At 41.3% G+C, this 27,942-nt stretch overlaps 1 protein-coding gene across 1 annotated transcript; it reads left to right on the forward strand.

Annotated features, from left to right (window-relative positions):
- LOC144511492 (protein FAM8A1-like) lies at positions 1-27,942 on the forward strand. Its single transcript, XM_078241882.1, has 5 exons — positions 1-742; positions 11,036-11,156; positions 19,612-19,735; positions 21,563-21,702; positions 23,706-27,942. Exons 1-5 carry the CDS (start codon positions 259-261, stop codon positions 23,848-23,850), a joined length of 1,014 nt encoding a protein of 337 aa, XP_078098008.1. The 5' UTR covers positions 1-258; the 3' UTR covers positions 23,851-27,942.

Raw genomic sequence — 27,942 nt, forward strand, 5'->3', positions numbered from 1 at the left:
GGGGCGGGGGAGGGAGTGACATTCTCAACTGTTCCAACTTTCCATCAGATCTCCTCAGCTGTAAAAACACCGCGACGTCTAAACAATGTTAAATTTGTGTATAATTATAACAGGAAGAGCTATGGGCTGATATGTTGCTTTTCTTGTAAAGATACATTGTTGTGCCTCTCGGTGTCCCCCCCCCTTGTGTGTGAGTGCAGTTGCAGTGAGCGGTTCCTTCCCCCTCCCCTCCCCCCAGCCGGGCTCCGCTCGTTAACAATGGCGGAGAGCGGCTCAGGCTCAGCTGTGGGCCCTGGCCCGGGCCGGGATGGATGCTGCTCCTCCTCCTCTAGCCGCAGCCCGGCTGGGAAAAGCCAGGCAGCCCCCGGGACCGCGGGCGCTGGGGAATATTGTCGGAAGGTGCAGGAGTGGCTGTGGCAGTATTACAGCTACGTGCAGTGGCAGAGCTGGATGATGATGATGGCCCCGCTGCCTCCCTATTGCCCCTTCCCCGGCGGCGGTGGGGGGGCCCGGCCGGGCGAGGAGGCCGCCACCACCACCCTGCCCGGCGCCTACAACCCTTTCCCGCTGTACCCTCCTCCCTACTTTACCTTGGGGGTGGCCGCAGCGGTGCCGCCGACTCCGGGTGAACACCCTCAGCAGCAGCAGCAGGAGGTGGCGACCGCTTCGGGGAACGGTGTCAGGCTGCCGGCCACCAATGCACAGCAGCAGCCGCCGGCGGCAGGGAATGTGCACCCCAGAGGTAAGAGACAGCTACTGAGGTGGAAAAGGGGCTAAAAGTCCCAAATTACCGGGGCCAAGCTTCACAAACAAGGTCTCCAGTGAAGCCAGCTGCTGAAATAGGGACACGCACTTCTTTTTCCATCACAACACTTAGCAGTGACTCCTGTTAATGCACCATAAAAATGTGTGGTTGTTACTTTGAGCGCAGCTCCTGGTAATGTGCTCAGGGATTTGGAGCTGTTGGACTTTGCAACCCTAAAGCTGTTCTAGTTAAGGCTCACTTAAAATTCACTTTTAGCTTTAATCATTGATTCCTGTGCTCAATAACAACCTCTATTTATTTTGAGTGTTGTGTGTGGTATGGTGGAAATGTCGGTGAATGTTATCTATAAACCTTGAGGTGCGTCACACAGTTCTGCAAATTGAAGATGGTGAAATTCTGAATGCCACCCAAGGGTTGTCAGTGCAAGGGTAGGCCGTTCGGCCCCTCGAGCCTGCTGCAGAGAAGATCTGGCTGATCGGATTGTGGCCTCAACTCCACTCTTGCCTGCCCCGCCCCCTCTCCCTTGACCCTAGTCTCCCATTTAAAGCTGTCAAACTCAGCCTTGCATAAATTAAATGGCCCAGCCTCCACTATTAAAGTAAAGTTGAAGTTTATTTATTGGTCACAAGTAGGCTTATATTAACACTGCAATGGAGTTACTGTGAAAATCCCTTAGTCGCCAAGATCTGCCTGTGCGGGTACACTGCAGGAGAATTTAGCATGGCCAGTGCACCTAACCAGCACGTCTTTCGGACTGTGGGAGGAAACTGGAGCACCAGGAGGAAACCTACGGAGAGAATGTGCAGACTCCGCACAGATAGTGACCAAGCCGGGAATTGAACCGGGTCTCTGGCGCTGTGATACAGAAGTGTTAACCACTGTGCTGCTCTCTGTGATACAGAATTCCTCTCTTGAGAGGAAACAAAATCCTCTTCATCTCCGTCTTCCCAGGATGAGAGTTTTGTCTTCTGAGGAAAGTTTGGGCCTATACTCAGAGTTCAGGAGAATAAGAGGTGGTCTTATTGAAGCATACAAGATTCTGTGGGGATATTAGGGTAGATGCTGAGAGGATGTTCCTTCTCAAAGAGGAATCTACAACTAGGGGGACATAGCTTCAAAATAAGGAATTTCATATTTAAGATGGGAATAAGGAGGAATTTCATCTGATGTTTATTTGTTTGTGGAATTCCCTTCCCCAGAGACCAGTGAAGGCTGGGTTATTGAATATATTCAGGGCTGGGTTAGAGACTTTTATTGTGCAGGATTATGGCAGGAAAATGGACTTAAAGCCACAGTCAGATCAGTCTTATTGACCGATGGAGCAAGCTCCTACTTCTCCCATATCTTGTGTTTTTATGACCCCTTATGAAAGCCGTTCCAGATTACCGCATGATCATTTCCGTATCCTACTCAATCCCCTTGCAATAGAACCAATGTTCTGATTGCCTGCCTAATTACCTGCTGTACCTGCATGCTAACTTTGTGATTCATGTACAAGGATACCCAGATTCCTCTATACCGTGGCATTCTGCAGTTTCTCCATTTAAACAATACTCTGCTTTTCTGATTTTCCTGCCAAAGTGGACAGCCTCACTTTTCCCACATTATACTCCATCTGCCAATTTTTTGTCCACTCGGTTAACCTATCTATATTCCTTTGCACACTCCTTGTCTCCTTTTCACAATTTGCTTTGCTATCTGCCTGTATCGTCAGCAAATTTGGACACTCCAAATCATTAACACAAATTGTAAATACCAATAGTTGAGGCTTCAACACTGATCCTTGACACTCCGCTAGTTGCATCTTTTAGTGGCATTCCTGAAAAATGTAACTTTAATTGAAACCGTGTTAAGTGACTCAGATTTTTCATCATGACCAATGTAAAAGCTTTAGTTAGGTTCTGTAGGACCTTTCCAGTCAGAAGAAAAACATGATGCCCTGTAAGTTTGAATGCTAAAAATTGCTAAATGAATATATTCGTAGAGGAATAACTTTTAAATTTAAAAATATAAAGATAAATGTTGCTCCTCTCACTCTTTGACTTGCAGCTCATCATGCTCCCTGGTCTTCCCACTGGCTGCCTTTCCCAGTCACCAACCATCCTGGTATTACCCCATCCTGCTCACTGCTTTCCTTTTCCTGAACCCTTACTATTTCTTAATTGCCCTGCCAACATTCCTCACTATTTTGAACACCTCTATTAAATTACCCCTTAACCTTCTGTGCTCAGGAAAATCAGTCCCAACTTCTCCAGTGTCCTCACTTATCAAATGTCCCTCGTCCCTGGTGATCTTGATGAGCTCTGCTGCACTCTTTTCAAAGCCTTTGCATCCTTCCTAAAGTGTGGTGTTCAAAATTGGATACAGTACTCTCGCTGAGGCCTATCCAGAAAATTATAAAGGTTCAGCACAGCTTCCTTTTTTGTATTCTCCGTCTCTATAAAGCTAAAGATTTTATAAGTTTTTTAATGGATGTATCAACTTATGCCCACACCTTCAAAGATTTCTATATGTACGTCCATACTACTTTCTATTTCTACATCCCCTATAAAATTGTACGATTTAGTTTCTAATGCCTCTCATTCTTCCAACCAAAATAGCATCATATTGCTAGAGTGTTCTGTGAACCAAAAAGCAACCTAGCTATAAGAAGTTCTAAGTTTCTCCACATAGTTCTGATCTGGACTGAATCTTGTTGGAGCTACCGTTTTGATTTTTCATGCCTAGTTGTGCAGTTCAGGTTGATCATGCTGCAGCCCATTTGGCACATCTGTGCACTTGAACGTGTTGCAGTTGTATTCAGTTAGCTCATCTATTACATTCATAAGACAGCAGCAAATCAGAACTGAATAGGATCGGGAACCTACCAAGGAAAGACTAGCCAATTCAAACAGGATTATTTAAAACAATTGAAATAAACTTATTCACTTCCCAGCTTGTTTCTCCTGACCTTCATCATCTGGATTTAACAGCTAGCAATCTACACTTATCAGAGCAACAGCAATTAGCCACTATCTTGCCTCAGGATATCCCTATTTACTGTGGTTAAACTTTGCAGTCTTCAAGGGCAGGCTGGCTTAAACTCTGCTCCATCTTAATCACAGACTGCTTTCCCTGGGCAGCTGGAGGGCTATAAACTAATTTGGGGAGGGGGGAAGAGGCGAGTTCAGATGTAGGGAGATTTAGAAATTCAAAACACAAGTTGAGACAGTAGAAAGTGTAGCAAAATGGGTAAAGACGAGCAGAGTGGGAGAGGAAAGGACAGAGTTTACAGTAATAGTGCATCAGTGAGTAAGATTCATGCAGATAATACAAAAATGAAATTAAAGTTTCTTTATTTGAATGTGGATAGTGTCTGCAGTAGGCGAGATGAGCTAGTGGCGCAAGTTGAGATAAATGCTTTAGATCTAATAATTATTACTGAGACATGGTTATGGTAAACAGGATTAGGAAATAAATATTCCAGGTTGCAATATTTCAAAAGGCAGCTTGAATGGAAAGGGAGGAGGAGTAACCCTGATTGTAAAAGATCTCATGAGGATGTTAGTGAGAAAATATCTTGGCTTAGATCAAAATGTAGAATCAGTATCGGTGAAGTTTAAGAATAGTGAGAATCAGAAAATGCTGGAAAATCTCAGCAGGTCTGACAGTATCTGTGGAGAGAGAATAGAGCCAATATTTCAAATCTAGATGACTCTTCGTCATCTAGACTCGAAACGTTGGCTCTATTCTCTCCCCACAGATACTGTCAGACCTGCTGAGATTTTCCAGTATTTTCTGTTTTTGTTTCCGATTCCAGCATCCGCAGTATTTTACTTTCATCTAAGGATCAGAAAGCGCTGGTGGGAGTAGATGATAGGAATGGTAGTTATCCCATTGAATCGATTGGAGCATATAACAAAAGCAATATAATGAATTGTGGGGGCTTTAAACTTGATATAAACTGGACAGGTCAAATTGGCAAAGATGGTTTGGAAGTTGCTTTTGCAACAATTTCTTCGAGCAATGTGTTTTGGAACCGACTAGGGATGAAGTTATTTTAGATCTAGTAATGTCCAATGAGGTTGAATTAATCAGCAATCACATAGTAAAAGTTCTGCTGAGAAATAAGTGATCGGTTGAATCCCACAATGTGTTTGTGTGACATACTTCAACCACTAACAGGAAACTTAAACTTAAACACATCAATTGCATAGGAATGAGGTGCAAGTTATTTGAGATTGATTGGGTAAATAGTCTAAAAGATGTGGAGGAAAATAGTCGGTCGGAAGCATTTAAAGAAACAATTCAAATTGTTAAACAAAAATACTTTCCATTGAAAAACAAAAGCTCAGCGAGAAAGATCCATCTGTGGCTCACTAAGATTAAGGATAGTATTAGATTAAGAGTATTGGGAATTATATATAGTACAGGTAGTGCGTCTCAAAATCAGCAAGCTGGGGACTGAACCCATGCTGGATTTCAGATCTTGCTGGTTTAAGGCAAAAATCTGAGGCATTTCAGTGTCTCTGATGCGATTAGATAAAGATCGAAGTGATCAAGTCTAAGGATGAAACTGGATAGTGTTTTGGGAAGGCCACACTTTTAAAACTGCATTTGCTTTGGGTTGCTGGAGCATGAGAGAAGCACTCGAGATGGAAACTGTGCAGTGACGTGCAGCTCCATGTACTTTTTTAAGCTGGGTTGGGTGGGGCAATAGTCACTCAGACCACTAAGTGGGAAAAGACAGGTGCACACATTAGATAACTGTTCATGCCACCATACCAATGCAACAACTGCACACCAAACTGGTGATGTTTTTTCACTCATTTAATAACACAAAATGTTTGCATTGTCCACTTGAAATATTCAATTTTCAGACATCACCAGTTTTTGAATAACTGGATTTGAGATTCTGTATTTGTAGTTAGTTTGACATTAGTCATTGGGGAGGTGCTAGAATCTATTAAGGGAGTCTTGCCATGATTTCAAAGTGAATTGATTGTTATGTTCAGCCAAAGTCAACATGGTTCTACTGAATTGAAATCTTATTTTACAAATTTATTGAGTTTTTTTGAGGATGTAGTATACCTGGATTTTCAAAACTGAAGCTGCCGCTCAAGTGGTTGATGAGTTAATGGCTCGGAATTGGGAAGTAATATATTAGCTTGGTAACTGATCACAGGAATGAAAGAGTCGGGCTAAGCAAGCTGTGATGCAAGGATCAATGACTTGGATCTAGAACTCAGTCTAAGGCTGTAGGGCCAGTCATTTAGGACTGAGTTGAGGAGGAATTTCTGCACTCACGGTTGTGAATCTTTGGAATTCTCTATCCCATTGGGCTGTGGAAGTATCTAAGTTTGTTAACAATACAATGCTTGGGGAGATGCAAGCTGTGAGGAAGACACAGGCAGAAAAGAGAGACGGTTAGGAAGTGGCTACAAGATGGAGTGTGATGTATGTAAGTGTGAAGTTATTCACTTTGGTTGTAATAATAGAAAAGAAAAATATTTTAAAACTGAAACTTTTAAACGTTGGTGTTTAGCAGAGCTTGGATGTACCTGTACAAGGAATGCAGGAACTTAGCATGCAGGTTTGCAATCAATTAGGATGGCAAATTACATGTAGGCCTGTTTTGCAAGGGGATTGGGGTACAAGAAGTCTTGTTTAGGTGAAATCACACCTGGGGTACTGTGCAAAGTTTTGGTCTCCACGTAGAAGGAAGAATATACCTACCTTTCAGATGGTGCAGTAATTTGAATCCTGAGATGAGAGGGTTGTCCTATGATGAGAGGGTGCATGATTTGGTTCTATATTATCTGGAGTTTAGAAGAAATGAGAGATGATTTCATTGAAATATAAAAGATTCTGAAGAGGCTTGACAGAGTAGACATGGAGAGGTTATTTCCCCAGGTTGGGTAATCTAGAACTCTCGGGTGCAGTCTCAGGATGTGGAGCCAGTCATTTAGGACTGAGATGAGGAGGAATTTCTTCACTCAGGGTTATGAATCTTTGGAATTCTCTATCCCAGTGTGTTGTGGATGCTCCATGATTGAATATGTTTAAAGCTGAGATGGGCAAATTGTTGTTGTCTCAGGAAATCAAGGGATATAGGGAATGGGTGGGAAAGTGGAGCTGAAGCCTGAGATCAGCCATATCATCATTGAATGGCAGAGCAGGCTCAATGGGCCATATGCTCTGCTGCTGTTTGTGTCTCTCATGTTCTTGTATTCATTTATATCTATTAGAAAATGTTTGAGACATAAACATTGCTGTGGTTATACAACAATATACCATGAATTACTTGATCTAAGGTACCAGTTTTTTAAAACAGCATAACTTATGATTTACCATGAGGAATCCCATAGAGTGATCACGTGATTAAGCTACCACCTTTTGTACAAGTGCCTGTTTTATTGTCTACATATGTGTCCGAAAGATGTGCTGGTTTGGTGCATTGGTCATGCTAAATTCTCCCTCAGTGTACCTGAACAGGCGCCGGAGTGTGGCAACTAGGGGGTTTTCACAGTAATTTCATTGCAGTATTAATGTAAGCCTACCTGTGACACTAAACTTTTTTAAAAAAACATGCCGTACAGTTCCTCTCTTTTATCAGTGGGTTCTTGAATGTGATTGGTATTCTTTGGTTATCAGTAATGATTGTTTTGCTGTGCAATTGTACAGTGGACGGACAAATGGTGTGTTATCTGCAATACTGAAATGATTCATGTTTATAATTTGCTGGGAATGTAAGTAGTATCGCCTATCTCCAGCCTAAAGAGTTGCAACACTTCATTGCTTAATAACTCCTTTTGTCCACTAGAGTTATACTATAACTGTAGCATAGATGCAAAAGTAAATTTTGCTGCACTGATAAAATTAGTTAATTGCTGCATTGTGATAATTGTAGATTTAAGAAGCTCATAGAAGATTGGGAATCCAATATGAAAGCTCAGCTTATATATCGATATTCAGCCTGAACCTATTCTATAGACACTATGATGGCAAGGGAGACTTCTTGACATATCAGTTGTTGCATCATTGGATTCTGCAAAGCCTTTATTGGTCTTTTATTCAAATACATGGTCCCCAAAATAGGCCAAAGGAGATGTTGGGGAAATTTTATTTAGAACAGACATTAGGTGCATAGGAGGACCATCACCTGCAAGTTCCCCTCCAAGTCAGAAACTATCCCAACTTGAACGTATGTTGCTGTCCCTTCATCTTGGAGATCCCTACTGAATAGAATAGCACTGTGAAGGCACCTTCACCGTGGACTGCCACAGTTCAGTAAAAATGCTCACCACCTTGTGGGCAATAATTCTGGCCTTACCAGCAACATCCAAGTACTGAGAATGAATTGAAAAATGTTTTTATGCTCAAATGAGCAATAATTGTTTGGAATAAACAACTATAGTTGAATGCTCTGGGGAGACCAATGTTTTGAATCTATAGTTTGCATATATCCGTGTTCATATACAATAGTGTACTTAACAAACTAGCTCATGCTTTGCACTATCGACAAAACACAGCCTAAATATTTGTGATTGCAACAGTGCCATGAGAGCTGTTGGTCCTGAACACACACTTCTGTTTCTGTAGCAAGAAAAAGTGAGCTGGCACAACTATACCTAAACATACCTAAATGTCCATTTGTAAGACTGAGCAGTAAATGTTATGTACTCCATTACCTGCAGATTGTATTCAGACAGCATTATCACAAACTGCTCTTTCTCATTGTAATCGAGCTAAGGTGGGGAACCAGTAATCACTTGCTATATTAGGGTTGCTGGAACATTTAATACACGATGTGAAACTTGGTGTCCAGCTCTATTCCTTCAAGGCCTTTGTGTCTCCAGAGGTCATCAGAGTTCATATTCACGTGTACCTGTTTCTTTTTAGCAGACCACAATTTGATTTTTTTGATTTGATTTATTACTGTCACATGTATTAGTATACAGTGAAAAGTATTGTTTCTTGCACGCTATACAGACAAAGCATACTATTATGGAGAAGGAAACGAGAGAGTGCAGAATGGAGTGTTACAGTCATAGCTAGGGTGTAGAGAAAGATCAACTTAATGCGAGGTAGGTCCATTCATGTGTCTGATGGCAGCAGGAAAGAAGCTGTTCTTGAAGTCAGTTGGTATGTGACCTCAGACATTTGTATCTTTTTCCCGACGGAAGAAGGTGGAAGAAAGAATGAGGTCCTTAATTATGCTGGCTGCTTTTCCAAGACCGTGGGAAATATAGACAAAATCAATGGATGGGAGGCTGATTAGTAGAGTAAAGGAAGATGGAGACCGTAATTTCCTAAATGCAGTATTTGGTTGCAATTAATTATTCTAAACATTCATTTCTGCTTTGAGTAAGGAAGTTTCTCTTTTAAATTTTTAATTTTAACATCTCTGGTCCTAATTTCAGAGCTAATTGTGAAGTAATAAACTGGAGTATACCTTAGATAATTTATCTGAGGTCGTCCCTTTATCCACTTTCTTTCCTGAGAATATCAAATTATAACATTTTTCTAGGTTTACTCTCGGCATCAGTTTTTCCCCCTCAGTTAAAGTATCGCTGTTTATTTAGTCTTCATGGAGTTTGTCATTGAAGAGTATCATTGTCTTTCCATTGGCATATGCTCATCACATTCTACATGTCAAGTTTCGAGTACAGGAGCAGGGATGTGTTGTTGCAATTATACAGGGCCTTGGTTAGGCCACACCTAGAGTATTGTGTACAGTTTTGGTCTCCTTTTCTGAGGAAGGATGCTCTTGCTCTCGAGGGAGTGCAGTGAACGTTTACCAGGCTGATTCCGGGGATGGCAGGATTGATGTATGAGGAGAGATTGACTGAGCTAGAATTGTTTTCGCTGGAGTTCAGACGAATGAGGGAGGACCTCATTGAGACTTATAAAATTTTGATAGGACTAGACAGGGTAGATGCAGGGAGGATATTCCCGATGGTGGGGGGAGTCAGAACCAGGGGTCACAGTCTGAGGATTCAGGGTAGACCATTTAGGGCGGAAGTGAGGAGACTTTTCTTCACCCAAAGAGTGGTGAGCCTGTGGAATTCATTACCACAGGAAATAGTTGATGCCAAAACATTAAATGTATTCAAGAGGCGGTTAGGCACAGAACTTGGGGCGAATGGGATCAAAGATTATGGGGAAAAAGAAGGATTAGGCTATTGAGTTGGATAATTGTAATGAATGGCGGAGCCGGCTCGAAGGGCCAAATGGCTGCCTCCTGCTCCTATCTTCTATGTTTCAATGTTTCGAGTGTTGTACTTCATCAGAGGTACAAACATCCTTTCCAAAAATAAGAGGGAATGTGTACATTTTGTGCTAGGTTATTCTGACCTCGAGCCAGAAATGCACCATAGAAAGCACCCTTTCTGGATGTAACACAGCTTGATATAGCTCCTGCTCTGAGCAAGATCGCAAAAAACTACAAAGGATTGTCAACATAGCACAGTCCATCACACAAACCAGCCTCCCATCCATGAACCCTTGCCTATACTCCCCACTGCCTCAGAAAAGTAGCCAACATAATCAAGGACCCCACACACCATGGACATGCACTCTTCCACCTTCTTCAGTCGGGGAAAAGATACAAAAGTCTGAGGTCATGTACCAACCGATTTAAGAACAGCTTCTTCCCTGCTGCCATCAGACATTTGAATGGACTTACCTTATATTAAGTTGATCTCTCTATACCCTAGCTGTGACTGTAACACTATATTCTGCACCCTCTCCTTTCCTTCTCCCCTATGTACTCTGTGAACAGTATGCTATGTCTGTATAGCGTGCAAGAAACAATACTTTTCACTGTGTACTAATACATCTGACAAATCAAAGCAATTTACAAGCAACTATAATTGAACTCTGGTGTTATCACAGAGTTATAATGACCTCGATTGCCCAGATCGAGCACTTCCCCATGGGAAGTACATGAGCAGGGACTTCAAAGGGAAAGTCCATGTTAAACATAACATAATTATCTAAATAGTGACACAAACTTGTACACAGCAGGGGAAATGTATTTATTTTGAGGGTGACATTTTCCTGTTATAAAATTAGCAGTATATCTTTTCATTGTCTATGTAGGTGCTCCATTAATGTGGGGTGATGGTGGAGAAGGAGTCACAAAGCTATAAGCCAACATTTTTGCTGGTTTGGAGGCAGTTTCTGTGTTCCAGTAGACGCTGCATACAAAATACCTTTCTCTTGTGTATTTATTAAATGCGTGGCATGAATTTCGTTTTCAAATCAGAATTACATTTGTTTCTAAAGGACGTGAATACACTATTCCAACCCTGATGCATCGATTCCTTGCAGAGATGGTGGATTTTCTAATTCTGTTCCTGCTAAAAGCTGTCGTAGTGCTGACTGTGATGCACATCTGTGGGATCAAGTAAGTAATAGAACTCTTATTTGTAACTGTGCAGCTTTTGTTCATAAATAATGTTGTAACACTGGTAATCATGAAGGGGAGCATATCTAACATTTGAGTTGACCATGACTGAATCTAAACTGACAGCACATAAAATTGTCAGTTGCTAATTTAATTTATATTGGAGTTGCTGCAATTTTTGATGAGCACCGTAAGGTGATGTTTTGGTGTCCAAGTTCTGATTCCATACAAGGAAACAGTGTGAGTGTGCGCGCGTGAGCTCAGGGTTAATTTGTCCAAGTGATGTGTAATACTTTTCTTGCAATTTTGCTCCTACTTTCAGCTGGGGTAACACGTGCCCAATGAAAACAGTGTGAGGAGACATTTTACGCATCCTACGCTCAGGCTTTTAAACAAAATTCAGCTTTTTGTACATGTATTTTGTTTTTGTGAATATTCCTAATTTATTTTGGGGGCTGGGCGATGCTGTCTAGGTAGATGGATTGCAGATTGGGAGTGTGTTAGAGAACTGCAGCCTTTTTGAGGAAGTCATAAATTCACAAAAGCTGGAAATGAAATTGGAATAGGTGACACCACCAGTGAAATCCTGTGACTTGCAGTTTGGTTTGTGACAAACTGGTGACCCAGAAACATTCTAAACAGAAATATTTTCACAGCAGATTAATGATGTCTTTGACCAGACCTGTAAGAATGAGTTTTGTTTGAAAAAGCAAAAACTCTTAAAAGCATTTGAAGGTCTGCCTAATGTACTGTTGCTGTAGTTTGTGATGATCTATAGGACTTTGCCTGGTGTAGCATGTTGTAATCTATATGGCCCTATACAGTGCTGAAGAAGGCAGTGATCTATAGGACTCTGTGTGGTACCATGTCATGTGATCTCTAGGACTTTACTCGGTTATATAGAATGTGGTTAAGTAGCCGGGGTTTTTAAGGGCTTTGTCAGATCAGTATCTTCCAAGAATATGATTTTTTAAAATCCCTTTCAGCGAGCAGGAAACTGGTCACTACAGTAAGAAGGAGACTAGGAGCCTTTTTTAATATTCACCTCCAAAAAAATAGGGGTTCATTTAGTCCACCATTGCAAGTTTGGGACAATGGGTCACTGCTGATGTTTGAGGGGAAGAGATCCCATGTAGAATTACAGAATTATTACAGTGCAGAAGGAGGCTATCATGTCCACACCTGCTTTCCAAATAAACAATTCACGTAGTGCCATTCTCCCACCTTCTCAACCTAGCGGATTCTTCCTTTTCACTTGAGCTTAATTCCCTTTTGAATATTTAACTTGAACCTGCTTCCACCACACTCATGGGTGTGGATTCCAGATTTTAACCACTCGCAACATGAAAAAGTTTTTCCTCGTTTCACTTTTGCTTTCTTTACTGCTTTAAATCTGTGCCCTCTCTTGATCCTTTCATGAGTGAGAATTATTTCTTCCTACATTCTGTGTCCAAATCCCTCCATGATTTTAAATATCTCGATCAGATCTCCTCTCGGCCTTATCTTTTCCAAGTCAAACAGTCTCAACTTCTCCAGTCCATCTTCCCATAACTGAAGTTCCAGGGATAGTTCCACATCCTTGGAACCATTCTTGTGAATCTTTACTGCACTCTCTCCAATGCCTTCACATCCTTCCTTGAGTGTGGGGCCCAGCACTGGATGCAATTCTCCAACTGACGTCATCATAACTTTATAAAGTTCATTTATAGTATGGGCATCGCTGGCTTAGGCCAGCATTTATTGCCCATCCTTAATTGCCCTTAAGAAGATGATGAGCTGCTGCCTTGAACTGCTGCAGTCCCTGTGGTGTAGGTACACTTACAATGCTGTTACATGCGAGTGTTCCAGGATTTTGACCTAGTGACAGTGAAGGAATGGCGATATATTTCTAGATCAGGATGATGTGTGGCTTGGTGGGGAACCTCCAGTGATGGTGTTCCTATGTGCCTAATGCCCTTGTCTTTCTAGATGGTAGCAGTCGTGGGTTTGGAAGGTGCTGCCAAGGAACCTTGGTAATTTCCTACAATGCATCTTGAAGGTGTTGAACACTGTTGCCACTGTTTGTTGGTGGTGGAGGAAGTGAATGTTTGTGGAAGGGGTGCCAATTAAGTTGGCCACTTTGTCCTGGATGGTATCAAGCTTCTTGTGTTGTTGGAGCTGTACTGAACAAGGCTAGGGGAATTTCGCAGTAACTTCATTGCAATGTTAATGTAAGCCTTACTTGTGACTAATGAATAAACTTTTTAAAAACTTATAAAAAGTGGAGACCATTCCATCATATTGCTGACTTATGCCTTGTAGATGGTGGGTTGGCTTTGGGAGTCAGGAGGTGAGTTACTCTCTACATAATTCCTAGCCTCTGACCTGTTTTTGTAGCCACAGTATTTATATGGTTGGTCCGGTTCAGTTTCTGGTCAATGATAACCCCCCAGCATGTTGATAGTGGATGATTCAGCAATGGTAATGCCATTGAATATCAAATGGCAATGGTTAGATTCTCTCTTGTTGGAGATGGTCATTGCCTGGTAAATGTTACTTGCCACTTATTAGTCCAAGCCTGGATATTGTCCAGGTCTTGCTGCAATTGGACATGGATTGCTTCAGTATCTGAGGAGTCGCAAATGGTGCTGAATGTTGTGCAATCGTCAGCAAACATCCCCACTTCTGTCCTTTATGATGGCAGGAAGGTCATTGATGAAGCAGCTGAAGATGGTTGGACCTAAGACAGTACTCTGGGGAACTCCTGCCCTGGAACTGAGATGACTGACTTCTAACTACCCCAATCATCTGCCTTTGTTCTAGGTATGACAGCAGAGAGCTGATTCCCATTGACACTGTTTTGTTAGGGCTCCTTGATGCCCACTCTTTCAAGGGCAGTCGCTCTCACCTCACCTCTGGAATTCAGCTCCTGTTCATGTTGTAGCAAGGCTTAATAAGGTCAGGAGTTGAATGATTCTGGAGGAATCCAAACTAGGCATCAATGAGCAGATTGTTGCGAACAAAGTGCCGCTTGATGGCACTGTCGATGACTCCTATTGTTTTACTGGTGCTTGAGAGTAGACTGGTAAATGGATGGGTTGGATTTGTCCTGCTTTTTGTGTATAAGACATTTGTGGCCAATTTTCCATATTGCCAGGTAGATGCCAATGTTGTAGCTGTACTGGAACAGTGTGACTAGGGGCTTTGCTCTTGTATTCCATGTCCTCAATAAAGCCGGTCTATACTATCTATAAAATAATGAGGGACAAAGATCAGCTAGATAGTCAATATCTTTTCCCAAAGGTAGGGGAGTCTGAAACTAGAGGGCATAGATTTAAGGTGTGAGGGGAAAGATACAAAAGGGTCCAGAGGAGCAATTGTTTTCACATAGAGGGTGGTGTCTGGAACAAGCTGCCAGAGGTAGTAGTAGACGTGGGTATAATTTTGTCTTAAAAAGCACTTAGACAGTTACATGAGTAAGATGGCTATTGAGGGATATGGGCCAAAAGTGGGCAATTGGGACCAGCTTAGTCACTTTTTTTTTAAAAGCGCGGCATGGGCCAAAGTTGGGTCAAAGGGCCTGTTTCCATTCTGTAAACCTCTATGATGCTATGACTGTGCTTTATTTACCACTCTCTCAATCTGTCTTACCACTGTCAATGACTTATGAATATGTACACCCCCAGGTCCCTCTGCTACTGCACCCACTTTAGAATTGTGTTCTTTATACTGTCTCTACGTTTATACTGTCTCACTATGAAAATAAATACTTAACATTTCTCCACATTGAACTTCATCTGTCACCTGTCTGCTTATTTCACCGACTTGTTCCTGTTGTTTTGAAATTCTACACTACCCTCCTCACAGTTCATATCATCTGCAAACTTTGAAATTGTATCCTGTGAGTCCCTTGGGATTGAGGATGACTTGCCTCCACATTCTGTTCTCGGGTAACTGAAGAGTCCAATGCACAACCTACAGTCTCTCTCACAGTTGGGGCAGACGGTGGTTGGAGGAATGGGTAGATGGAGTCCCTGGGTTGCCATGTGCTTCTTTTGCTTAGCTTCAGCTTGCTTCTGGTGATGAAATGCAAGGTGTTCAGCTCCTTCCTGGATGCTTTTTCTCCACTTCAGGTGGCCTTGGGTCAGAGTTTCCCATGTGTAGGTGCAGATGTTGCACTTTTTCAAGGAGGCTTTGAGTGTATCTTTAAAATGTTTCTTCTGCTGTCTTGGGGCTTGCTTGTTGTGTTGAAGGTCTGAGTAGCACACTTGTTTTGGGACTCTTGTGTCAGGCATGTGGATGATGTGACCCGCCCAGCGGAGCTTATAGTGAGGTCAGTGCTGGGGATGTAGGCCTCAGCAACAACATTGACGTTGGTGTGCCTATCCTGCCAATGAATTTGAATTTGCAAGATCTTGCAGAGGCAGTGCTGATGGTACTTCTCCAGAGCTTTGAGGTGACTGCTGTACATAATCCATGTCTCTAAGTGCATGAGAGCATGGGTCTTATACTAAACATAAGATAAAGATCTTCTACCAACCTGCCCCTGCCACACAGCACTGCACCTGCACCCACTGCTCCACACACACACCACCACACGCACAACAATTATTGAAATCCATGAGACCTTGGATACCATGGGTCACTTTCCATACCTTGGGAGCCTACTGTCAACAAGGGCAGACATCAACGATGAGGTTGAACACTGCCTTCAGTGTGCAAGTACAGCCTTTGATTGCTTCAGGGAGAGAGGAGGTTGAAGGCCAGGACCTCTGATCCAGCACCAAGCTCATGGTCTGCAGAGCAGTAGTAATCCCCTGTATACCAAGATCTAGATCATTAGTATATTTCAGGAAAAGCAATACTGACCCTGGGAATCTTTACCACAAACCTTCCTCCAGCCTGAAAGAAAATCCATAATCCCACCCAGCTCCTATCCTCATAGCCCCATGTATTTACCCCAGCTAGTCCCCCGACACTAAGTTGCAATTTAGCATGGCCAATCAACCTAACCCGCACATCTTTGGAATGTGGGAGGAAACCGGAGCATGTTTCCTGGCACTCAGCCAATTCTGCATCCATGTTGCTACTGTCCCTTTTATTCCAAGAGTTATGACTTTGCTTGCAAGTGTGTAGTGTGGCACTGCATCAAATGCTCCCTCTTTTCCCTCAGATCCCTTTACAGCATTTAGCAAGAGATTATTTTGTTGGCCAGTTGTACAGTGTCACTCCTATACCCCCATGTTTAAATCTGGTAAGTGGAGCAACAGTTCAAAGGGGTTTGATGTCCATTTTGTGGGGTAAGTGGACTGAGAATTAAATCATGAGTGACACTGATTGTTTGGCTGATTTCGCCTCTTTCATGATGAGAGATTAGAAAGAGAAAGAAATACTCTGCATATCTATTCCTCCCATCAAAGTGGGTAACCTTAGATTTTTCCACAATATATTCCATCTGCCATGTTCTCGTCCACACTAAGTCTGCCCAAATCCTCTTGAAGCCGTTTTGCGTCTTCCTCTCAACACACATTTCCACTTAGCTTTGTGTCATCTGCAAATTTAGAAATATTACATTTGGTCCCCACATCCAAATCATTATATATTGTGAGCAGCTGGGGCCCAAGTACTGATCCTTGCAGTACCGCACTAGCAACAGCTTGCCAATATGAGAATGACCCATTTGTTCCTACTGTTTTCTGTCTGCCATAATCCATGTAAGAAGTTTAACAACACCAGGTTAAAGTCCAACAGGTTTATTTGGTAGCAAAAGCCACAAGCTTTCGGAGCCTTAAGCTTTTGCTACCAAATAAACCTGTTGGACTTTAACCTGGTGTTGTTAAACTTCTTACTGTGTTTACCCCAGTCCAACGCCGGCATCTCCACATCATGCCATAATCCATGTCAGCAAGTTACCTCCTATCCCATTTGCTTTAACTTTGCTAACCATCTTCCTGCAGGGGACTATATTGAAAGCTTTCTGAAAATCCAAATCCACCAACGCCCTTCGTCAATTATAATAGTGACATCACATTCATAAACCCATGTTGACTATGCGCAGTCATTATTATTTAAGTGTCCATTTATCAAATCCTTTAACAGATTTCAGCATTTTCCCTGCTATTGATATATGGCTAACAGGTCTGTAATTCCTCATTTCCCCCCCTTTTTAAATAGTGGGGTGACATCTGCTACCTTGCAAACTGCAGGAACTGTTCCAGAATCTATAGAATTTTAGATGATTACCAATGCATCCACTATCTCCATATTTTCTCTTTCCCATTTTAAATTCCCCTGACTGCCAGTAATGGACCCACATTTGTCTTAGCTAAATGTTCCCGTTTTGTGTACCTAGAGAAGCTTTTTGTTATGTTTTTTGCTAGTTTAAAGTTCTGTTTCTTTCTTTTTCTTGGTCCTCCTTTGTTGTATTCTAAAATGTGCCCGATCCTCAGGTTTCCTAATATCTTTGGCAACATTTTGGACCTTTTAATGTTATACGATCTTGAAATTCCTTTGTTAGCCAGACTTTGTGTTTTGAGTTTTTGTGCCTTGAAAGAATGTATAATTGCTGTAAACTATGTAATAGTCTTTAAAAACTAGCCATTGTATAGGTACAGTCAAACCTTTATTAATGTATTTTCCCAATCTACCTGAGCCAATTTGTCCCTCATTTTTATGATTTCCTTTTTGAATTTAACACCCTGGCTTAATGTAAAATTCTAACATTTATGGCCACTCATCCCTAAAGGTTCACTTGCAGCAAGATTATTAACCAACCCTTTCTTATTACATAATACTAGATCTAAAATGGCCTGTTTTCTAATTGATTTCTCAAAATAACTGCTCTAGAAAACCATCCCTAACACACTTCAGGAACATGTCCTTTACAGCATTAGTGCTCAATAGATTTACCCAGTCCATATGTAGACTGAAGTCACCCATGTGTACTGTATTACTCATGCTACATCTTTAATTGCCTGAATACCCCATGCCCCACACCACCACTACTGCTGGCCTATAAACAACTCCCAATGTTTGCTGTCCCTTGTTGTTTCTTAACTCCATCCAAACAGATTCAATATTTTGTTCTTCTGATCTGAGATCCTCCCTTCCTAATGTACAGATCCCATCCCTTCTTATCAACACCACTTCCTTTTCTATTTTGTCCCTGAATATAAAATATCCTTGAATATTCACTTCCCAGCCCTGGTCACAATCTAGCCATGTTTACATGATGGAAATTATATCATTACCCATTTTATCTTTATTTGTGTCTTTAAATCATCTATTTTGTTGCATGCATTCAGGTAACATGCCCTAAACTTCGTCGTTTTGACATTCCACATTCTAAGCCTAGTTGATGCTCATCTTCGCCTGCCTTCAAACTTTACTTGCTACTTTGAACTTGAGCCTCTCAGGTTCCCATCCACCTGACAACCATAAGACAAGCTAGTTTAAACCCTCCCAACAGCAGTAGAAAGTCTCCCTGTGAGAACTTCTATCCCAGCCCTGTTAAAATGGAACCAATCCAACTTGTACAGGTCCCACCTGCCCAGAACCGGTCCCAATGCCTCAGGAATCTGATTCCCTCCCTCCTTGCTACACCAATTCTCCAGTCACATGTTCAAGTGCACAATCCTCCTGTTTCCATGCTCACCAGGGCATAGCACTGGGCGTAAGCCTGTGACTACTGCTTTTGAGGTTCTGCTTTTTAGTTTCCTTCCTAACTCCCTCGGTCTGCTTTCAGGATATCATCCACTTCCTGCCTTTGTCGTTGGTGCTACTGTGGACCACGACTTCTAGTTTTTCACCCTCCCCCAAGAAGGGTGTCCTGCAGCCACGCTGTGTGACATCCTGGGAAGAAGTTGTTAGCGCCTATAATCTGTTATAAAATAAAAAGTGCTGGGAACACTCAGCAGGTCTGGTAGCACATGTAGGGAGAGTACAGTTAATGTTTCAGGTTGTGACCTTTCAGTTCTGGTGAAAGGTCACAACTTGAAGTGTTAACTCTGTTTCTCTCTCCACAGGTTCTGCCAGACCTTGATGATTTTTTCCAACATTTTCTGTTTTATTTCAGATTTCCAGCAGCTGCAGTATTCTCCTTTTAACCTGTGAATCTATTACAAAGCAGTGTCAAACAGCTGAATCGTAAATTCCTATAGGTTACCAAAAACTACAGCAGCACATCATGTTGCTACTGTATACAGTGATAAGTGATCAGTACTTTATGCATGATTTTTAATTTCTTCAGATTGTATAAATGATTTAAAATGTTATGAATAAAGCTTTTGTGAAGATTGAAAATATGAATTTTTCACACATTATTGGAAATGGAAGCCCTCGTAGGATTAATATTTTCCCAGTGATTGAAAAAGCAAATGTATAGCACTTTTGAGTTTTTCTCTCGCACTTTGTTTTCTCATGGTGATCGATTATAACTAGTTATACACATGCATCCTGTCTGTGTTGTGATATGCAGGGATCTTTCCAAATTTGCCCTGAATTATATAATTGAAGAAATTGATGAAGACACCTCACTAGAAGATCTTCAGAAAATGATGGCTGTAGCACTGATGTACAGACTCTTGGTCTGTTTCTATGAGGTAAGAGATTCATAAAGATTATAATGAAATTGGGGTTTGAGAGCAATAAGCTGGTATTAATGTCATTGTATGTAACAGTGGGTTTAGATTGTCTGGTTGTATGTATAGCAGCACAAATAAAGATAAATAGTTTTGACCTAATTGCTATTGCAGAAACACGCTTACGAGGAAGTAAATATTCCTGGGGACAATAGTCAAAAAGACTGTCAAAAGGGAAGAGCAGGTGGCGTGATTCTGCTTAAGGATGACGTAAGGACAGCAGTGAGAAAGAATCTTGGCTCAAAAGATCCAAGAAGTAGAATCAGTATAGATTTGTGCCAGGCAATGACCATTCCAACAAGGGAGAAGCTAACCATCTCCCCTTGATGTCTAATGTCATTGCCATGGTTGAATCCCCCAATATCCACATTGAGAGGTTAACATTGACCAGAAACTGAACTGAATCAACCGTATGTGTTGCCGGGCAAGGTGGTGGAGGCGGACACACTGGGAACGTTTAAGACTTATCTAGACAGCTACATGAACGGAGTGGGAATGGAGTGATACAAAAGAGTGGTCTAGTTTGGACCAGGGAGCGGCGCGGGCTAATTGTTCCTTGTTTCTCGTTTCAAGGCTCCATTCTATGATCATCTTGCTGGTGCCAGTACAGAGCGAGACTGCGGATAGTTGGGAACCTGTCTCGGGGGCAGGGAATTCATATGGTGTTCGTGGAAGTGGAAATGACTAGGGTTGGGAAGCATTTTCCGATCAGGGCCAGTGTGATCTCCTGGACTCGTTTCGATCGCCTCAGGGGGTCGGAGAGGAATTTCCCAGATTTTTTTTCCCCATATTGGCCCTGGGGTTTTCACTCTGGGTTTTCGCCTCTCCCTGGAGATCACATGGTCTGGAATGGGGGGGGTGGGAGTGAGTTAATAGGTTGTGATGAACAAAGCATCGTAGCTGTGAGGGACAGCTCGGTGGATAGGATATTGGTATGTAGATAGGTTGGAAAATTGGGCGGGGATCCTGGATTCAGGATTCAATCCTGGACCGGGGAGCGGCGCGGGCTTGGAGGGCCGAAGGGCCTGTTCCTGTGCTGTATTGTTCTTTGTATAATTGCTTTGGCTGCAAGAGTAGATCAGGCGGTGGGAATTCTGTGGCGACTAACTTGTGTCCTGATTCCCCAAAGCCTGTTCACCATTGACAAGTCAGGCGTGTGATACTCTATTGCCTGGATGAGTGCACCTCCAACAACACAAGAGGCTCGACACCATCTAATACCTATTTGATTGGCATCCCATCCAGCACCTTCATCGTTTACTCCCTCCACATACTGCGGCAGCAGTATGTACCAAATACAAGATGCACTGCAGCAACTCCCCAAGCCTCCTTCAGCAGCACCTTCCAGGACAAGGCCTCTACCATGTAGAAGAACAAGGGCAGCAGATGCATGAGAGCACCACTACCTGGAAGTTCCCCTCCAAGCCACTCACTGTCCTGACTTGGGGGTATATCGCTGTCCCTTTACTGTTGCTGGGTCAACATTTTAGAGCGCTCTTCTGAACAGCACTGTGGGTGTACCTGCACCACACAGACTGCAGCAGCTAAGCAGGTAGCTCACCATCACTTCTCAAGTAATTGAGGATAAATAACAAAATTCACATTCTGTGAAAGAATAAAATAAAAAGAAAATTGGATGGGCGCTTACAGGGCTGCAGGGCAGAGTGGGTGAATGTGACTTACTAGAGCTGCTATACAGAGAGCTGCTATGGGCTGGATGGACCAAATGGCCGCCTATGCTTTAGTAGCACCATGTGATTTCAACTTTATCTTCATTTTCATCTCCAGATTGTCTGCCTTTGGGGAGTTGGAGGGGCCACACCTGGCAAGTTTCTGCTTGGGTTGCGAGTCGTCTCTTGCGACAGCTCAGTGCTTGTTGCTCCTAACCGGGTGTTGGTGATTCCGGCACAGAATGTCAGCATCTCATCGTAAGTGATATTAGTTCTGAAAAAAGATTCTGCATTTCTTTTCTTTAACAGCAGGTATGCTCTACTGCAAGGCTATGGAGTTACTGTGATTTCAGCTCCAGTTTCCCATCTGTACTCTATCTGGTAAAATGTCAATATTATCCAATATTGTACATGGCACTGCTCAAGGAAATTAGAAATGGAATGTTTCACCTCTTGTGGCCAGCATTCCCTCTAAGTTTGCAGCCACTTTAAATTTTTTTGCAGGATCTGTGCATCTAAGATATTTCAAAGGGACTGACTTGTGTGTGGACTTCCGGCCACTTTCAGATTTTGCCAGTACTGTAAAGAAATCACCCATTCATCAAAAAGAAATTCGCGAAGAGATTCCTTATCGCTAGTGGATAAAACTTATACCTGCCCCTACCGATGGATGAAGCCATTGTGCAGGTTAAATGTTAATTGCTTTGGCTGCAAGAGCAGACCAGGCGGTGGGAATTCTGTGGTGACTAACTTGTGTCCTGATTCCCCAAAGTCTGTTCACCATCAACAAGTCAGGCGTGTGACACTCTATTGCCTGGATTAGTTCTGAGAGTCAGTTATCACGAAGAAGAACATAAAGGAGAAAGGAATTGATAGCTTGCTAGGGCAGTTTGAAGTAATGTGGTAGGAGGCTCGTGTAGAACATGGGTATGTTGAGCAGAATGGCCTGTTTCTATGCTATTTATTTTGGACAAGTCTGACGAAGAATACTAAACAAAGTCTGTACATTGTTCCACTACCCTGCTGCTCCTACGTTTTAAATTTTAGGAGTTCCATTATTGCATGTTATAATAACCGAGTAACCTGAAGCGAAGTCCAGCTTTTTTTAAATTGCAAAATTAGTTATTTTCTGAGGGAGGCTCAGCTTTAAGTTTTGACAAGGCTGCATACCTGTGATATTTTTGCTATTTTATTTTTTAAACTGACTGACTGGGTCTGAATTTTGAGCTGTACGAGCTCTGAAGCCCAGGTAACTCGGCCCTATTAGTACACACTTTTATTTGTTTGAATTTCATGAGCCTGGAAGAGAAACCTGTTCTATCACTTGATTAGTGAATAAATCTTAAATCAAAGCACCAAGATTTGTTTGCATTAGTGACAGGATATAGTATAAATTAATGACAACAGGGATTTAAATTTTAGTCGACAAGTCCTCAAAGCTCCATAATACACAACCATGTAGCCCAGAAAGAGGAGCATTTTATTTATTAATGCATTAGAATTTGAATTAAACTTGTTGAGTTGGATTAACTCAGTCAGTATAATCAATGAAGGAATTGTGAATTTTATTTCATGCTGAGCTTCACATGAGGGGCTTCACATTGAGAATTTAACTGTGGGGGTCAACGTGACTCAAAGGAGCTCTATCCATTAAAGCTAATGGTGAAATTTCACCAGGCACACTGATGTTTGCAGCCTAATTCCTAATGTGGGCTCTGAGTTTAAATTGCAAGAACAAGAATATGTTCCCTATTGCTCATTGTTAAGAAGAAACTTCCAATTAGTTTTATATATTGGAATGTGTAAAATACTTCATTCTTTTGGATGAATCCAAAATTGGGTCATTTGGAGCAAGATTGTTACTAATAAATCCCAAAAGAGAATTCACAAGAAACCAGACAGTGGTTGGAATATGGAACTTACTGCCATAGGGGCATGGCAAATAGCAAAGATGCATTTTAGGTGAGGCTAGATAAGCACATGAGGGAAAATGGAATAGAGGGTAATGCTGATAAAGCAAGATGAAGTAGGTAGGAACCAGGCTGATATGGGGCATATGAACACTGGCCTGGGCCGCCTAACATGCTGTTTTGTTGTAAATTCTATGTAATTGATGTACTGATTGTTAAGAAATTCAAGAATAATGGAAATGGTAAACCAATTTTAAAACTGTTTTTTTAAAAAAAAGAATTGTGGGGGAAGGGAGAAATCTTTCAAAAGATAATCCATATTTATTGTCAGTTTTTTGTTGTTTGCAACAGGTCTTCAATACGAGCATTGATCAAGAACTTTTCAATTGCCTTCTTTTTTCCTGCCTTTGTTACATTGCTTTTCTTTCAACACAATCGCACAGCCTACGATATTGTAGCTGGAACTATTGTGGTAAAGAGAAATGGAGCAAGATGAGGACACTGCAAAAGACTTATCCATAATTTTTTCACATTGCTCCTTGATTTGCTGGAGTTCTGCATCATTCAGAAGGAGGAAGGGGAAGAAAATACCTGTTGCTGTTCTGGACTGCACAGTAATTGGTCGTCTGATGAACTGAGTTGAGAATGAACACATTTACAGTAATGTACCTGCCAGTCTAATACAGGAATTAACTTGGTCTTGGAAGTTAATCTGCTCCAATGCTTGACACTATAACTTTAAAATGTGGATCATGATTGACTCATAAGTTCCACGTCAGAAATTTGCACAACTTCAAAATTAACATCTCAAAATCTTCAAGAAAATAGCATGGTTTCATTTTATAAGTATCAACTGAAAATTGAAAAAGTGCAGAATTGACTTTGACAGTGGCTGTTTTATTTTAGTCCCTTCATCGTGACACTTCTAGTTTTGGTGGTGTGTCTGGCTGCTTTGGAAAGTTTTGCCAAGGAGGAAAACCATTTGCAGCCAATCGATCTTTGAAGCTATAACCAGTGTGTTGATAATAGTTATCAACTTCCCCCTGGAAACATGGTTGGACAGATTTGGCTAATGAAGAGAATTTATGTATTGAAACCCATTCAGCTAAGTATTTGGAGGGAAAACAAATTTGCAAAAAGGAGAGCTTTTAACTGATATCTTGTTTCTTTATATTTAAAGTATCAATTGTATTTAAAGCTGATGCCATTTCTGCAATAGTAAATCCATACGCTCAGTATTAAGAGTTAATTCAGTTTGGCTCCCTAGGATTTTCACGACTTTAAAGAAAAAATCACTTTCGGTTATATCTATGACATATGACTGTTCCATGCAAATAATTATTTTTTTAAATTGGTATTCTTGTATACTTGAGTGATTTGTTTTTTGCGTACACTTTTGGGACTTGATACCCTGGTCCCTGAACTTATCACCTCAATGTAACATGGCCTGCTTGGATAACTCTGTTTACACCACTTGCCATTTTATACAAGGGTTGGGCTGCTGTTTTGATTTTACTCTGGGATCTATCGATTGCAAATTCATGCTGAACATTTTCACACCCATGATACTGAGACTGGCCACCTGTAACATGTGGGTCGATTTTTAATCGGTGTGAAGTAGCTGTCAGCAATCAGAAACTCTTTAGGGGGTCAATTATTGTCATTTTAGTGCACTGTCCAAGTTGCCATTCATGCTTGCCAAATTCCAATAAATTCTCTTAGGTCCTAAATGCTGTGATTGAGACATCAAGTACTTTATAATACTCACTCATAACACTCACTTATCTACTCACTCATGTAAAAGGGTAGCTGGAGTGTTGATGTTCATGGATATGTATTTAAAGGGCCTTGCCTTCCACTTTATTGAAGCATTTTGATTTTTGAATTTTTTGTCTCATTTTTCTTTTTAGTTCTACTTAGCTGAGATGCTTCATTTCAATTGATTCAGTGCAACCATTTTTCTAAGAATACACCATATTTGATCAATGAGAATCCTATTTATGCTCTTTGGCAGAAAAAAAGGAGCAATGGAGCCATCTGACACTAAGTTCAGGCATTTCACTTTACCACAGCAAGTGTGTGTGACCACCTGTTCATATCCTCATACCTGTGACTATAGATGGAGGTGCCCCCTGTGGTAGTGACATTGTGGAACAGTACTGCCTGTAGCCACAGTCAGAACTGTACCACCTGCTTCATGTACACAGCTACCCTTGCCAGTGGTATTAATGGTGAGCTGTGTCCTCCAGTTGTCTTGCTTGGCTGTGAAGGCAGCTTTGATATGCTAAGCATAACCATGCTGCTCTCAAGCACCTTGTACAGTACTGCCTCCACTTTGACAGCCATTAAACAGCAGATTTAATTGCTGCTCTATTCCAGAGATTTGACTTCACAATTATTGTGACAGCCAATTTCCAGACGTCTTTTTCTTTTACCTAAAAGTTTTAGCAAAGTTTGAAATATATATCAAAAATATAAACTAGATTTTTAAAGGCTAACAGCTAATTTGTCCTCGTATACGACCATTTGGTATTAACTGGCCATGTCTCTTTAAATTTATCCATTATCTTACATTATCTTGCCAGGCCTACGTGTCGATGAAGCTGACTGCAGCATTGGGTGTGATCAGCACACAAAAGGCCCACCGGTCAGAGTCAGAAGCCTGATCTACCCCACTTTCTCTATCCTGTCCAAACTGAAAAGACTGACTGTGATAGGAAATGTTTGCAAATACTGAGTGGTGTAGACTTGTGTCTGGGGTGGTGGTGATCAACCTTTTGCAAAAATAATTTGTACACATTACAATATTAAACTCATTGGTTAATGCACATCCTCCTACCTCATATTTTATATAATTTTTTTCATTTTAAATGCCCCTCGTATGAATTATTTCCATGGCAAAACAGTAAAGCTGTTTCAGTAACGATCTGTCAAAACTGTTTTTGCAAGGAAATCAAATCATGAGGACTTGAATTTGGGATTTAGATTTCTTGGTTTGTTGCAATGACTATATTTTCGTAGTTATTTTTAAACTGCCACTTCAGTCAAATGTTAATCCTAGTGCTGATTTGACAATATAGTATGTGGTTTTATAAGATGTAAGACTTGCAGTGTAAATAATGAAATGCTGTGCCAAAAAAGCTATACATGTTGGTGGGACATTTCTGCTGGAGTTGTCCCATCCTTCAGTGCTAACTAGCATCAAATCATACCCATAATACTGATTTAAAGGGTTGTAATAGTATTGAAACTATCCTCCTCACCCAGAGCTGCAGGGAACGATGTGCACAATGCAAACCCCACCCCCCCCCCCCCCCCTCCGGCTAAGAGAAACACTCTTAAAGATTACGGATCACCTTTTGGTTTTGCAGTTCCTTTCGTGAAGTGGTAACAACAATCGACCTGTCCAGTGTAGTGTTTGAATTAAAATGTTGGTAGGTATGCAGTAGGTCAGCACATCTGTAGGTAACATTCTAATGCACAGCAAAGAGTAAAATTAATTTCAAAGTTGAAAGTGAATTTTTTCCCCAGATGTTTTTCTCAGCAAAGCTGGAAAATTGATCACAGAAATGGCACAGTTTTTGACTCTGAAGGAGCATGAATTTCCATTTATTATAGGGATTTTCTACAATGTAGTATTGCAGGATAATTTGCGATGACTTTAAAATGATCAGAACATAATAGAATCTGCACCCTCAATCTCTAGTTTGAGTCCGTGATTCAGATCGTTCAGAATAAAGATATTGTACTGTGACCCCCTGAGTTGTTAGTCTCAGTAGATTCAATCATCTTTTTTAAATTGGTTGAAATAAAATAAATGGCAACTGTTCATCATGTTTAAATTACTGGGTAACTTAGTTCTCCCATTAGCTGGCAACCATAAAGTCTTGCTATTCTAAACCAGATGAGCTATGGCTGAAAATCCTGTGGTGACTTGCATATGTCTAGAAAGACTAGATATTGACATCCAGATAAAGCACGAGAAAAGAAGAATTGGAAAGGATAGTAAATAAAATTTGCACCTACTTTTGGTGTGCCAACCAGATTAAAGTCTACCAGGTTAACTAAATTAATAACATTGGAACCACGTGCTGTGACTGCTGATCAGGTAATTAATGTGGATAATTTCTTCAGTCAATATTGGCACGGTGGCCTCCATGCTGTATGATTCAATATGAACACATTACAGTAGGAAATAGTGAAGGGATGCATTGAGATTTCTCTGACCTGTATTCCAATGGAGCACCTGGCTGACAAAGTGAACAAGTTAAATACTGGAAGGCTGAATTTTATACAAATATCATTCAAAAAAGTTCAGATGCTGCAATTTCAAAGTTGCTGTTTGCAAGTGCAAGCTGTGGAACTACATATGCATGCATTTATATAAGATATATTTGCTCCTAAAATGTTAACAGTGGTTAGATGGTTCAAACATGACAGTAGTAATTTGATTCTGCATTGGTATTACACTTAACCCATCAAATTTTGTTATCACATCCATTTATTCTCTTGTATTCTGCCAAATTATTCTGATCAAAGTGAATAAAAAACCCATTACAATTTAAATTTGATTGTAATGATGACCTTG

This window comes from Mustelus asterias, chromosome 2 (genome assembly GCF_964213995.1).
Source record: "Mustelus asterias chromosome 2, sMusAst1.hap1.1, whole genome shotgun sequence".
NCBI lineage: Eukaryota > Metazoa > Chordata > Chondrichthyes > Carcharhiniformes > Triakidae > Mustelus > Mustelus asterias.